The sequence below is a fragment of the Lupinus angustifolius genome, chromosome LG13, assembly GCF_001865875.1.
Source record: "Lupinus angustifolius cultivar Tanjil chromosome LG13, LupAngTanjil_v1.0, whole genome shotgun sequence".
NCBI lineage: Eukaryota > Viridiplantae > Streptophyta > Magnoliopsida > Fabales > Fabaceae > Lupinus > Lupinus angustifolius.
Genome location: NC_032021.1, coordinates 15,846,311 through 15,861,615, shown reverse-complemented (window position 1 = coordinate 15,861,615; position 15,305 = coordinate 15,846,311). Strand labels below are relative to the sequence as shown.

The 15,305-nt window shown below is 32.0% G+C and overlaps 2 protein-coding genes across 8 annotated transcripts; one reads left to right on the top strand and one right to left on the bottom strand.

Moving 5' to 3' along the window:
- On the top strand, positions 439–2,581 carry LOC109325088 (probable glucan endo-1,3-beta-glucosidase A6). Its single transcript, XM_019557234.1, has 3 exons — positions 439–569; positions 705–1,994; positions 2,526–2,581. The coding sequence occupies exons 1-3, from the start codon at positions 512–514 to the stop codon at positions 2,561–2,563; spliced, it is 1,386 nt and encodes a 461-aa protein (XP_019412779.1). The 5' UTR covers positions 439–511; the 3' UTR covers positions 2,564–2,581.
- On the bottom strand, positions 3,615–13,462 carry LOC109325246 (cyclin-C1-2-like). Of its 7 annotated transcripts, XM_019557476.1 has the most exons (12): positions 13,339–13,445; positions 12,939–12,970; positions 12,020–12,196; positions 10,499–10,594; positions 10,291–10,397; positions 9,671–9,710; positions 8,662–8,706; positions 7,955–8,073; positions 7,713–7,827; positions 6,859–6,909; positions 5,740–5,887; positions 3,615–4,034 (listed from the first exon to the last, which is right to left on the bottom strand). In XM_019557476.1, the coding sequence occupies exons 4-12, from the start codon at positions 10,528–10,530 to the stop codon at positions 3,930–3,932; spliced, it is 762 nt and encodes a 253-aa protein (XP_019413021.1). In that variant the 5' UTR covers positions 10,531–10,594; positions 12,020–12,196; positions 12,939–12,970; positions 13,339–13,445; the 3' UTR covers positions 3,615–3,929. The 7 variants fall into 7 exon arrangements, 6 of the variants coding, with proteins under 6 accessions (XP_019413021.1, XP_019413023.1, XP_019413022.1 ...); XR_002105109.1 differs by lacking the exons at positions 12,020–12,196; positions 12,939–12,970 and having other exon boundaries at positions 3,615–3,732; positions 3,775–4,034; positions 13,339–13,462; XM_019557478.1 differs by lacking the exon at positions 12,020–12,196.

Genomic DNA, 15,305 nt, shown 5'->3' with positions numbered 1-15,305 from the left:
ATTGCATTGTTATTTCATCATTTATGCTGAATTATATTGTTGACTCTGGAATATAAGTTAAATATAACTAATAAGTAATGAGAAAAATGTATATAATGATAATATAAGAGTTTGATACATAATTACTTCATATTTCATCATTCATGTTTCGTTATCAATGATTCTTCAAGAAAAATAATATAAACGAATGCTAGATGATATACTAAATGTACATAAATATTAAACTGATATTATATAAATATTACACTCATAACTAATACAAATGAGCAATGAAAAATAATATCTTGCATGTTATTAATCTTTAAATTGACTAAGTAGAAATATATTATCCCAAGTCTTTGATTTTTTTTTTTGGTTTGGGTGTAATTATTCAACTCACCCATAATAGTTTTCCTTTTTCTTAAACCATTACCTTTTTCAAGACTCATCTTTCCATACACCATCTCCTATAAGTGAAGAATCCATTGATCTAATTATTTAGCTTCTTTACTCACTACACACACAATCACAAATGACTATGCTTATTCTCATCCATCTTTTACTTCTCTCCATGCTCTTCACCCTTTCAAGTAAACTCATTTCTCATTTACTATAGACTATTATAACATTATTCGATATATATATACGATTGACATCGATTTAGTTGTTTTTTATTAATAAATTAACTTATACCACAATTTTCTTTGTTTTATTTTCTTCAACAGACACAAAGTTATTACCACAACAACCAGGAATATGCTATGGTCAACTTGGTAACAACCTTCCACCACCACAAAAATCATTGGAACTCATCAAAACCCTAAAAACCAAGCGCGTGAAGATTTATGACACGTCACCACAAATCCTCAAAGCACTTAGAAACACAAATATAGAAGTCTCGATCATGGTACCAAACGAACTCATCTCAAACATCGCAAAAAACCAAACATTCTCAAACCAATGGATCAAAAACAATGTTTTACCATTTTACCCTCACACGTTCATTCATTACATCCTCGTTGGAAACGAAGTCACAAGCACCAACAACAAGCAAACATGGTTCAACCTTGTCCCCGCAATATACAACATTCAACACTCTCTTGGAATATTCAAAATTTATAACATCAAAGTTGGAACTTCATCTGCCATGGATGTTATAGAAAACTCATTCCCTCCTTCAAATGCTGCATTTCGTAAAGATATTTCGGATGATGTCATAAAACCCATGTTGAAGTTTTTAAATAAATCTAAGTCCTTTTTTTTCTTAGATGTGTATCCTTTTTTTGCTTGGGCCTCTGACCCTAAAAATATAAACTTAGACTATGCATTATTCGAGTCTAAGAATATTACAGTTAAGGATTCGGGTACCGGTCTAGTTTATACTAATCTTTTTGATCAAATGGTTGATGCGGTTTATTTTGCTATGAAGCGTCTCGGTTATCCAAATATTGAGATTTTTATAGCAGAAACCGGTTGGCCTAATAGTGGAGATAGTAACCAAATTGGAGCTAATATTTACAATGCTGCCACTTATAATAGGAATTTTATTAAAAAAGTTACGAAAAACCCGACGGTTGGGACTCCGGCTCAACCACGATGGGTTATTCAGTCTTTTCTATTTTCTTTATTCAATGAGAACCAAAAGCCGGGTCCGGGCACAGAGCGGCATTTCGGGTTATTTTACCCGAACGGGTCGAGGGTTTACGATATTGATCTTTCTGGGAAAAAGTCAGAGTATAAGAAATTTCCAGTGCCGAAGAATGATTCGAATGAGAAATTGTGGTGTGTGGTTGCTAGTGGGGCTAATGTAACATTGGTGGCTGATGCATTGTCTTATGCTTGTTCTCAAGGGAATGGTACTTGTGACCCGATCCAACCCGGGAAACCATGTTTTAGACCCAATTCGATTTTATGGCTTGCTAGCTATGCGTTTAGTTCTTATTGGGCGCAGTTTAGGAAGATAGGTGGAACATGTGACTTCAATGGACTTGCCACACAAACTTCAACGGATCCTAGTAAGTTTTTTTTTTGTTTTCTACTATGTTTTCCAAAATTGTCATTTTTTCGGTCGAAATTATTTGTACAAGTCGAGTTTAATGTTTGTCTTTGGTCCTTATTTTCGTGTCATCCCTCAACAAAAAAAAACTAAATTACTATTCAATGATTGATAATGAGTTAAAATAATCTCCATAAGTGTTATAAAAAATACTAAAAAGAATTAATTTGACTCATATTTTTTATATTTTAGGTATCATTTTGAAAATTTTAATTTTTCAGGGATCAATTCGGTACATCCACAAATTTGTATGATCAAAATAGGTTTTTTCTTTTAAAATTTTACATAATTAATATATCATTCGTTTATATTATATTATTTATTTAAGAATTAACGATTATATAGTAAACACATGAATATGAATTATTATTGAAAATGTAAAAACTTTTCCATTTTCAATATATAGATTATTTTTCAAGTGACTCAAGTTTGACCCTTTATTAGAAAATGAAAGTGATTAGTGTTTTTATTTTGTTTTAAATATTTGTAGGTGATGGATCTTGCAAGTTTCCAGCTGTGACACCTTGAAGGAGGAATTACTACATTCCCTTTTATTGTGATATAATGTTAATTTGATTTAATAATGTATTCCATTATATGATGGATAGAAAATTATTCTGTTCCTTACAATAAATGCATCTTCCAGTCATTGCACTCTTTTTTTAAAATTACAATATAAGAATTTTATGAAATTAAACGAAAACATTAAGTTGAATTGGTTTAAATTGTTAATATATTCTGCTGAACTAAGTAATTTAATATAATTAATAATTATGTATAATAAAGTAATATATTTTTATCTTTTTTTGACAGTAATAAAATAAAATATTAGATTGATTGTTCCCTTTTTTTAATTTTAAGTAAACTATCAAATTCACTTTTCGGGTTATTTCAATTTAATCAAGTTTAATACAGTCAAATCAAAATTTTCTCGATTCAAAGAGATATAACATCTTATTCAATTAAAACTTAAGACGGCAAACTAAAACCATTTACAAGGTGAAAAATAATCATAACTTGTGAAATTCTACTAACTGATAAACTAATCTTTTGGTTTTCTCGTTAGCTCAAGCTATAACAATAGTATGCACACTTAATATATAATATAATAATGCTTATAAAATACAAAGAAAACAAGTGTTGAAATAATTTAATAACCCAAATCCATTTCTTAACACGTTTATATTATCTAATCTAATATGCATATAAATGTCTAAAATAATTTATTTTTCTTTAAAACTAGTACTGGTGTAAGCCCAATGGATAAAAATCTAAAGAACAAAACAATAATAAACAAAATGTAACAAAGGGAAATGTTGAATGTTCAGTCACATACCTCATGTCAATAAACAAAACAATAATCAGTCTTTTTTTCAAGGAGTTGAGTCACCTATATGGATAATAAAATGTCAATATTTTTTTATTAAAATAAAATTTATGACACAATAACAACAACTGTTGCGTCAACTATATAATTTTCGACATCATAATGAACTACCATATTTATCAACAAAACATTTATCTATAAGCTTTTCTTTATCATTTCCTCTATAGTTTTTCTTGGTCTTCCTCTAAAGCACGAGACAATAAATAGAGATAAAAACAGAAAACATGACAGTTTTGTTGATTATGCAGACATTCTTAACTAAATGGAAACCATGTTGCTCCTAATCAAGAATCACATTGTTCATCCCTCACAGTTAAATTAACCCCAATATTATGTGCTCTTACATGTAATATTTAGAAGAAGTTCAACTGTGGAACATGTCACAGGTTGAAGAGTAGACTTTTTTTGTTTCCCTTGATGATCATGCAGTGAATGATCAACAACATCATTCAGAACAGTCACTCCAGCATTAACTTCATCCCGAATCGATGCATCACCGGTAAGCTTTCAGGGCCTCAAGGCTAGTTTCTGGAGAGCAGCATTGACTCTGTCCTCAGTGAACATTTTATTGCTTTCATAAAAATCAAGTATCTCCATTGATATATTTTTAACCTGTAGAAAGAACATGAATGATTATAAAAAATGTCTTCTTATTCTATACCATACAAAGTAAGTATTAGTTCTGATGCATCATATTCAAGATATTTGCAATAACCTGTATGACATCAGAACAGACTAATGCATATTATGGATCTCTATATAACATAGAATATTAAGAGTTGCACTTTCTGAATAGCATCCACAGCTAGTACAAATTACTATACCCATTGCTACATCAGAAGGCATACATGCAGAAAACTCGGTTTCAAGATAATTTCGCTGCAAATTCTCATCTCAACTTACATCACTTCTACAGATAACAATCGTATTCTCAAGTTGATCAGGATGATTCATAAGAAAACAATGAAATTCATCAAAAATAATAAGAACAATCAATGAATAGGCTAGCCAATCAACTATTAATCCAATCCATTCCCGTCTTATACGATCTTTGACAACAAAAAGAGTCATGCAGCTTGTTGCCCAAACTACACAACACTCCTCTCCCACAACAACATAATAAAAGATTTGGCTCCTCTAAAGTAGAATGATTCAGTTTGGAGGATAAAGTGCAAAATCTAACCATTGATTGGAAAACCAACGGTTGAGATTATAATAAGATGCATGCACATGTATAACAAATTATGGAGCTGTCAAAATCTCAACCGTCGACTTTTGGATCAACGATTAGAATTATACATTTCATTCTTTGAAGTGCAGCCCTCAAATTAGGAGCTAAATAACAAATACTGACCCAGCCAAATTCTTATTTACCTTGACCTCTACACCCTGCTTTATTCCTATGATACTACAGAATTTATACACCTAATCATTTCATAACAGAACTTACTTGAATTATAACAAAATACTTCATATTGCTGAGCCAAACATAAGCTCACATTGTTCACAAATACGTAAATGTTATAAGTTTTCAGTTTATACTTTAGTTCATATTGGTCCTATAATTATACTAATGAAATCATGTAACATAACAACGGAACAGCATTTCTGTCCTAATACAATACAATGATAAACTCACTCTGTTATTGGCCATTTTATTGGTTGGATGGAAAACCAAGTTTGAGGCTAACCTAGTTCACTATTTTAAATCTTAAATCATATTGGATTATTTGGGTTGTGAGGTATGTGCCTTTCAGTAAAATATTCGACTTCTTTTGACTCGAGCTTAGTGAAGCTGTGTTACTTTAAAATTCCAGTTCGATCCCACGATTATGGGATAAAAAACTGAGATGAATTTTAGGTGTACTCCAGATGGGGTCACATTCGCTGCTCCACAAAGTGTGTCACTCCATGTACCACTGCTTATGATTGGTTGAAAAAAATATATTTAAATTTAATTTTTAATAAGTATTTTTCTAACGAATCACAAGGGTGACACATAGAGCGATACACTTTTTTGGGACAAAAGATGTCCACCCCTCCAGATGTGGGTTTGAGAGTGGAAATAAGCCACTTTTTTGGATAAAAATAGAAATAAACCATTAGTGTATTCTATTTGATCATTCAGTGAAGTTGTTTACCATCTTCGCCTGTCGAAGTAGGCAAAAGCCAAACAAAATGTAGTTTGTGTCCACTATTTCTCTCTCAGTGTCATATTTATCAAGAAATTATGAAAAAGGTTAGACAGAAAGAAAGAGAGGCCAAGACAGTTAAGAAAATATGTAACGCGTGCTTAGAAATACAGTGGAATACTCACCAAGTTCATATCAACACGGAGTTCTTCAAACCAAACAGTGGTGTCTTTCTCTCTGAGTACACTAGCAATGTATATGCAAGCTAAACCAATCAGATGTGGTGGATGTACAAGAATTAGGTCCATCTTGTATGTGTCATTTACAATCCCCCTGCCAGCATTAATATTCATGTCTATTACTTTTTGGGAACATTAGTTACAAAACTATGTTTCTGGAAAAAGAGATTCAGCTATCTACCGCACTGAAACAACGTGATTGGGGATACTTCAAGTTGAAACCCAAAAGAAAGAAGACACTCAAACAGAAACAACAGTAAAATTAACAATCCCCAAAGTTGTTTACAACTATGATATTTAAGCACCTTAGAATGATGTACCATCGTCCTTTATTGTGATTACAGCAACCTTATGTATTATAAGATAAACGAGCAAATAAATAAGTCTTGAAACAGCTCAATAAGAAAATGTGATTCAAGACTAATAAAAAACTTAAAGCCCCTTCTTCATGCTTTCATTATTATCTTAACAAATACATTAAAAAGATATATATGAGAGTTGCTGCAGTTAAATTACATAAAAATGTACAGGAGTCCAAAGGGATGATACTGGCCCAGAAGTTTTCGGCCTTATTTAATAGAATGCCATGATTCATATGCAAAGGAATGATAATTTATATAGCATGATGATTGTGCAACATATCAAGAATAAGCACAAGCACTTAATTGGTGGATGTGAAGTGGGTAATGCTTGCTTGAGTAGTTGACTATAAAGGAGATGTGTTAACCATCTTGTTCTAAAAAACATTCAAACGGGAACAAGGGCAAGCAAGTTCCACTAAAGACTTCACAGAACCCAGATAAATGTGACAACCTATACTATTTTTATTTTACTTTACAGAAAATAATTCATCAAGAGATGAATGAAGTGCAAGCACATGGTATTGAATCCTCATCCTCCCAGTGAAGCCTAACCGTAATTCCATAAGGGAAAACTCTAATGCTGGGAACTAAGCGTTTTCTTCATCGGGGAGAGAAAGAATAAAAGGGGCAATTGTAAAACAAGAAAAGAAAGGAAAACCTATTTAAAAACTATTCTCATCTGTTCAACAGGAAGGACTCTTACCAAGTTAGTTGAGTCATGCTTATATCATTCAGACCTGCATCCTGAAGCAACCTGGAGAATTATCATTATAAAGGCAGTGAGAAATTATTGATGAACATAATTTCAAAATTGTTGCCATCAACAATATCCGGTTACGAGAATTTAAAGGATTATAAAACAAGCAAGGAGATATAGGTCATGAAGGCAAATATGTAATTGGATTTTGGAATAAACCTGGAAGACATTATATGAGATGTGGTTAAATGATAATAGATAAACAGAATCAATGTAAAATTCTCATCTAGGGGTAGTACTTGAAGAAATAGATATCACAATAATGATCCAAATGGGGTTTCTATTCCCATTTGTACAGTGCATTTGTTGTATCTCATTGTTCATGAACATTAAATTTGAATGACATGTAATAAATTGCAACACTAAAACTGTGGAGTACAACAAAAAGTAGAAACAAACTGAATAAATAGGACCAAAATCAATTTTGAAGTGGCATCCATGGTGACAAAGTAGCTAGGAAAAAATTGAAAAACCAGGAATTGAATGGCTTTAAAAATTGGATTTTGGTGACTTGGTTTGTCAGTGAATCAGGAGTAGTGAAACTGAAGAGACAGTTAAATAGCAATGGTCCAAGTCCGTGTGAAGGTAAAGGGTTCTGGAAATTTGCACAAGGGTTCAGGAAATTTGCACAGTAGACTCAACCAGGTCTACTCAGATAATTATTACTAAATTGTAAAAAAAATAATGTTGAAACCAAGCATAGAGACTGTTTGTCCAGAAAGGTCAAAGTGAAGCGGTATCTGTGCATTTTGTCCTTATTGGAAGGGGTGTATGAATAACCAATCTTAACAAACACTTACTGCGATAGTGAACGGTATGGGTGGAATACAACCAGGTAATAGTTAAGTGCTTCTAAAATCTTCATTTCCATTTCAAGTATGTCCTTGATTTCACACCTATACTTATCATCAGCATCTGCATACAAAATTGCTGTTTTCAGCTCAAAAATGAAATACAATTGCAGGGACAAATAGTCCACTTTTAAGATCTGAAGTCAGCATGAATCACACTAAGAGAAATATATACAAAAATTACGGCTTACATAATTTTTTAATGTAAAATACAAGTAACCGCGCCTGCACTGTGCTTTCTTCAGCTTTTGATGCCAGGTACAAGCAGGTTGGAGCTACCAGGCGTGGATCATATTCAGTCATACTCTTCCTGAAAAAAAAATGAAGATGATGTTTGCAAAATGAATTGAAAGTGTTGATAAAATTAGCTTATCAGCTAGACGGATATGTGTAAAATGACATTAAAAAACATGCTTATGCACCTAGATAAATAATAGATTTATTAGAGAACAAAAATGATAATTAAAAATAAATACATCTATTATTATTGTTGTCATTATTGTTAACTGTTAGGTAAGTATATATCGGAAGATATTTGAAAGTGGAATATTTGAGGCTGTAAATAAGGGTATTAATTATGGGAGGATAAATGGTTTTTATTTTTGGAAACTGACTAGGGGTAAAAACTGGGTAAAAAGAGGTGCAGCCCCTAACTTATAAGCCAAAAGCTGCCTCTCCTAACTAATGTAGTAGCATTTTTACCAACAAAAAAACTAGTCGACTAACTTATAGGCTACTTGCCGAACACAGTCGATACTGCTGTAAATTTCCAATCGTTTCATAAATACTGAAAAAGAAACACAAGCTAGGCTCTAGCTAAAAATAAGACAGGAACTTTCAATCATTTCAGGAGTAACTTCTTCCCTCCACCAGAGACTTACAAGTTTATAACACATACCTGGTGTAAACACGCCTCATGTATGTAACAGCAGTGGCAACAACCCTGAAAGGTCAACAACATATTAGATATTATCATGGAACTTCACATGAAATAATAAGCAAAATACTTTCTTGGACCTTTGATGTGATAATGAAAATTTTTGTTCCATTCTTTGACATGCCAAAAAAAAATTAACGATACGCAAATCCTTAGAGATACTTCAGCGGAACAGCTAAAGGATGAATGGACTCCTTGTAAAATGTTTTTACAAAACAACAAAAACCAAGCCTTTATCCCATTAGGTAGGGTCCGCTACATGGATCGAACGACGTCATAATGGTCTATCATAAATCATGTTCATTGACAAAGCATTAAGCTCTATGTCTTTCTTTATCGTTTCCCCTATAGTTTTTCTTGGTTTCCCTTTTCCTCTAGGAATTGGATTAGCTTCCATTTGATCTAATCTCCTAAAGAGGCTTCTACACGTCTCCTCCATGCATGTCCAAACCACCTAAGGCGCAATTCTACCATCTTTTTTACAAAAGGAGCTACTCCAACTTTATCTCTGATGCATTCATTTCTAATCCTATCTTGTCTGTGTGTTCACTCATCCAACACAATATTCTCATCTCTGCTACATGAAGTCTATTCTCTTGTAAAATGCTTTTACACATTCAACTAAATTTAGCTACAAGTAGGGGTAGGGATTTCTTAAGTTTCTCAAATTATTGCTCCCTTTTTCAAACATGAATGATATAATTTGAAATTTTATTCATTCAATTTTTACTTCTCTTCATACTCAGTGTTGTCCTTAGGACTAGTTGTCACAAGAAGTGCAGGGCTTTTTATACATGGATTGTAGACAACATTCACATTCAAAGTGAGCAAGATCTGAGCAATGTACAAATCTTTACTCTAAGTAATTCACTGTATTTTCTGTTTATATCCCACACATTAAGCTGCACTAGATTATAAACACACAAAAATATGGTTGCACATATTCTTATTCAAGAAATACATTTCACACCTCTGCCTCACTTTTACTTGTTGAGCCAATTTCAAAATATCTGCATGAGCAAGAAAAGAAAAAGTACAGTTTAGTAAACCTAAATAATAAGAACCAAGCACTTCTTGGGAAATACAGGATATCAATAGTAATGGTATTAATGACTTTACTTTTTATAAACATCTTTTGAATTTCTAATTATAAGAGAAACAAAGAAAATCCGTAAAAGAATTTAAAAGACCTAAGAGATCACTAATCAGTATAAGAATTTGGAGCACATTTGTTGTCCCATTTTTTGTACCATTCCATGTACCATTACCTCTGATTGGCTGAAAAAATTTATTTACGTTAAAATTGCAATTATTAAATATTTTTCTGACCAATCATATCTCCTGCCACAAGGAGTGGCACAAAGGAGTGGGATAGCAAATGTGGACCCATAAGAATTTCCCTTCAAAATCTTGCACACAAACCTATGGGTGTCAGTAGCTATTACAAATTCAGCACTGGACATCATATTAACAAGTACACAAATTACCATTTAAAAAACAAGTAAAAGCACAAATAATCAATTTAAAGAACAAAAGAGTATGGTAGAGATTGGTTTAAGAAAATAGGCACACTCAAAAAATAGAGCATACAATTGGCCATGTGCATCTTAATGAGCTTGAAATCCTCAAGTGTGACACCCTTTTCTTTGTCAAGTGGATTCACCATATCCACATCTTCTTGATCCAAAAGGTGCTTGCTGCAAGGTACATAGCACCGCGAAACCGAAATTAGAACACAGATGAAGACACAAATACCACATACAGAGAAGGGAATTATAAGGGAGGAAAAGAAACATACTAGTGAGATGATGTCCAGAAATTGGCAGCCATTTCTTAATCGGAGTTCCGAGAAACTCGGTCAAAGAGGAAGTAGCAAATGATGTGGAAATATACTCTGCAGTGTACAGCAAGCCATTTAGAAGAGGAATACCATTAATGATCAAATATAAACTACATTTCTTCTGCCTTTCTTCCAATTATAATCATTATTCTTTTCATTGCTTACCCCACAAATTAATTAGAAAGCATTTTGAAGAAGTTGAAGAAAATGCAAACAGAGGGAAAAAAGATGAGATGAAATCCCAATGAACCTTCTGTTTCTTAGTTGCAGAAGACAACCCATACTACATATATTTTTAAAAGTGCACGTATAGGACAAAACCCACCGCAAAAGGCAAGTGACAAAACAACTACATAAAACGCACAAGACAAAGGCAAAAAACGCACCACAGCCCATTAGTAACAGTTAGTATGAAACACAGCATTCAAAGTGTTTGAATTTTAAAAAAAATCACGCTAGGTTGTGCAGGGCAGCACGAACTGTTTGAGTTGCGTAACAGCTTAGGGTTTTTGGATGGGCTGAGAGGCTGCGTTTTGTATCGTCGTCCTTGTCATAGATGTATCTCACTGTGAAACCCACTATGGCCACTGGCCGCCATAATAGTGGCCTGCAGCACATGCAATACTCCTGTCGATACAGTCGCGGCGACCCCCAAAATCGCTCTGTGATTTTGCGATCACCTACTATAGTGTCACAATTGACTACCTAGCCTAATATCAGAGTTAAACCTGAGAATGCTTAAAACAAGTTTATTTTAGCACATGGAAGTAATTTTCTATCAATCTCTTCCATTTTACTACCTAAGTAGCCAAATCAGGAGAGATGGTGGCAATTGATACAAAGCGTGAGAGCTGGCTTCTTGAAGAGCCAACACAGATTCGGTGGAATGCTGTAAGAAACATGTTGCAATAACGGTTTTGGCAGGAAGAGCAATCAGCAAGATGCACCAGCTATGATTCTAAACAAATCTATTTAGCCAATTTTGGACGGGGTGGAGCACCAATCCAAAAAATGCTATAGCAAGATAGTGGGTAGCGGGATAGCCACCACAGGAATGATTAGGGAAACAATACACAGTATTTATATGGTGGACATGTAAATGCACAAAATTAAAGACTTGCTAAAAATTAATTAACAAAATTTATTGTCACTAAATATTACATATTTTGATAAATTATATGACACAATAACATTAAGATTAATGATGAGCAATATTATTTTGTTAATTATTACTTTAGTTTGATTTTATATTATATATTGTATAAATGTATGAAATAAGCTAATGCCAATTGAAAAGGAGAATGCACTGTTTGAAGTAGTACAGCACCATTATTTTCTATATATGACCTAATAAACTAAGCCCACTAAAACCAATTGAGTTCATGGTAGTTGTACGAAATGCACCGTTTGAAATACGTAAATTATAGAGGAAAAAAGATGAATTAGTATATCTTTCTGGGTTGCATGGGTCATCACAACCCGACTTCTAAACCCGTGAAACTGCTCGAATGCAGCTATGAGGAGTTTTAGCTTCTATTCACTGCCACAGCTGCAGCAGCCCTGATTTCAGCCAAACAGCTCTGCAACTCATTAGGAAGTAGTCCTGCAGTGCATCTCCACTCCGCGATTCTGCTATCACGAACTGTGATTAACTACCTAGAAACAAATAGAACAAGGTAACTAAAATTCTAATCCCGAACATTAACAAATCAAAAACCAACCTTATGACAACATTTGCTAAGACCATGAATTTGTATAGTTGACTCGGATTTACGAATAGAAGCTGGGTACAGAAGTACAATAGCCACCGAAAAAAACATGATGGCTTTAAGGAGCTGACATTATGATAGACTGATAGTGATAGAAACGGACCAGAATTCAAGAAAAATCTGAGATACTATTAATGGAACGAACGGATGTGTACACTGAATTCCCCATGTATTTGACTAAGGACTCACCTCATCTTTCTCTATTCCAATGGTTCGCACTTTTTCTAACCTTTTATTCCTTATTACTTACTCCAATAATCTAACAGAAGACAACTTAATTAACTGACATAAAACTGTATTACAGTTTTACTTGTAACCCTGGTTAATTTTAATCACGAATAATCCATTGTTAAGCATTTAAAATCAATGAGATAAAGAAGAGTTATGGGATTAAAATATTACAATTGAGATTTTTTTGTAGTACCAAGGGTATCCCTCAACTCAGGGATAAGAAACTAATCTCTCTTTCAGGGTGCATGATTATCCCTCCCAACAAGCAACAAGTGTCCCTCAGGAATCAAACTATTGACCTTTTGGTTTTTCTAGGGACCGAGCATAGCTTTATACCACTAGACCAACGTATTATTGGTATATTATAATAGGAATTGCAATAGAGGTTAAAATATTACCTATTTCTGAATCCTAAAACTATCAAATGAATCTGCAGGAGAAAAAAAACAAGGAAAGCACCCTTATTAACACAAACACCAGAACTCATTTTAACCAAACAACATAAGTCCATACATTTCATCAAACAGGTTATAGGAAACATATCATTTAACATGATTACACATACCCAAATCACAATAACACACAAGTTTAATCTTGCACTTATTTTTAATCAGTTTCTTTTTGAAAAAAAAGCTTAAACAAAAAGGACCCAAATTTAGAATTATAAAAAGCAGAGCAAGAATTAATATGGATGGTTGTAAATCAGATTATTTTGCAGTGAAACAAAAATGAAGAAGCTGAGAATCAAGAAAACGAAAATAGCTCAAAATCAGATTAAATGTTAATGAATATATGTACCTTGAGTGGATCTGAGATGAGAATCTCAAATCACTCTAAGACAAAAAAACAACATTTCCAAGACAAGGAACAGTGTTGCCCCACACATGCAAAGACTTTATTGTGACTTTGATTTTCTTAAAACCGATTTTTTATAGATTAGCTAATAATAAATCTCCATCTAATCATTTAATATCAACAAGAAAATAAAAGTATATTGTCACTCCACCATTCATCATTAATCTTTCGATTATTGGTTGTTTTTTAAAGTAATAAAATGAAGTACATAATGTGATATGGTATATACATCTTTATATTGACAATGCATAGATATTATACTCATAGATTATCTTATCCCACAAAATATAGAGTCGTGTTCATGTTTTTAAGGGAAGTTTTTCAAGATGGTTATTATGAAAAAATGAAAACAATTAATATGAATATTATTTGAACGGTTAAGATTAAACGATACAATCACATGATTTTTGTAAGTGATCATCTAGTCATATTAACTTTTAATGTTAATCATTCATTACATTGGTTGTAATACCAAAATTTATTATTCTCATTATTTGTATAGAAAAGCATTCTCATTTTTATTTCTCATGTTTTTTAGTTTTAGTTTAAAAAAATTATAAACAGTGAAATTATAATCTAATCATATTTGACTATCTTAGTTCAATACTAAATATAAGTTAATTTATGTTTTGTTTGAATAAAGTATAAATTTTACATACTAAATTACTATAAAGTTATATGTTTATGTTTTAATTATTCTGGTTATTTTAATATATTTTTAATATTTATTATTATTATTATATATATATATATATATATATACGTGGTAATATGAAAAAACGAAATTATAGAGCTGTATATATTAAATGAAATGGGTATGAGAAATTAATGGAATGGTGATGAGAAATTAATGATACTAATAAGATTTTTTGATTTAGTAGTTGAATTTAAATGATTAGATTGAGACTTCTTTACATATTAGAAAGAACAAAAACGGTTTTTAAAAAACCATAGTCTTATAAATGATTTTTTTCAATGTTATTTAATGTTAGATATCATTAAATCTAAGTATGAATTTGTTTATAGAGTTACTAATTAAGTCTTATTTATTATTAAGTCTTATTTATCATTATTAATGTTATTTCATGTTGTTATCATTAAGTTGAAGTATTAACGAATATTCATTCTTATTTATTATATCATTTTCTTCACCACCACAATCACCATTATCTCTAACATTAATGTTGTTATCACCACTATCATCAATACCATCAAATTCAACATGTTGTCACTACCATTCTCATATAGTTCCCACTATTGTATTATCATTAGCATCAGGCATTTGTTTTACACTTCATATTATTTTACTTGTGTTGTGCATTTATAAGTAGACAAAATAAAAGATTGTGATGTTTCTGGAGTTATAATGATATTGTTAATTGATTAAGTTACAGACTAGGTCGATCTTAAAAGTCTATGACTCTACTATCTATTGTGCAAGCAATTCTTATTGAATTTATCGTCTGCATGATAAAACAAAACAATTCTTTATGTTATTCGATATTCCATTGCACGATGAAAACTACTCACTACATTTTAGATAATGTCATCATGTTCTTCTCATATAGTTGCCACTATTTTCATTAGCATCATCAACATAGAAGGTATTTGTTCTAAACTTCATATTATTTTACTTGTGTTGTGCATTTATAAGTAGACAAAATAAAAGATTGTGTTGTTTATGAAGTTATAATGATATTGTTAATTGATTGAGTACTAGACTAAGTCCATCTTAAAAGTTTGTGACCATGCTATCTATTATACAAACAATTCTTATTGAATTTATCGTCTTACATGATAAAACAAAACATTTTTCTGTTATTCGATTTTTCATTGCATGATGAAAACCACTCAAACTACATTTTAGATAATGTCATTATGTTTCAAGATATATTCTTCTCTTTTTATGT

Excerpts from the sequence above, each read along its gene's own strand:
- LOC109325088 (XM_019557234.1), top strand. The coding sequence starts at position 512 with ATGACTATGCTTATTCTCATCCATCTTTTACTTCTCTCCATGCTCTTC. Across the intron at positions 570-704 it reads CATGCTCTTCACCCTTTCAA|ACACAAAGTTATTACCACAA; the intron begins GTAAACTCATTT and ends TTTCTTCAACAG. Across the intron at positions 1,995-2,525 it reads ACAAACTTCAACGGATCCTA|GTGATGGATCTTGCAAGTTT; the intron begins GTAAGTTTTTTT and ends AAATATTTGTAG.
- LOC109325246 (XM_019557475.1), bottom strand. The coding sequence starts at position 10,530 with ATGGCTGCCAATTTCTGGACATCATCTCACTA. Across the intron at positions 8,074-8,661 it reads ATGAGGCGTGTTTACACCAG|GAAGAGTATGACTGAATATG; the intron begins GTATGTGTTATA and ends TTTTTTTTTCAG. Across the intron at positions 7,828-7,954 it reads ATTTTACATTAAAAAATTAT|ATGCTGATGATAAGTATAGG; the intron begins GTAAGCCGTAAT and ends TTTTGTATGCAG.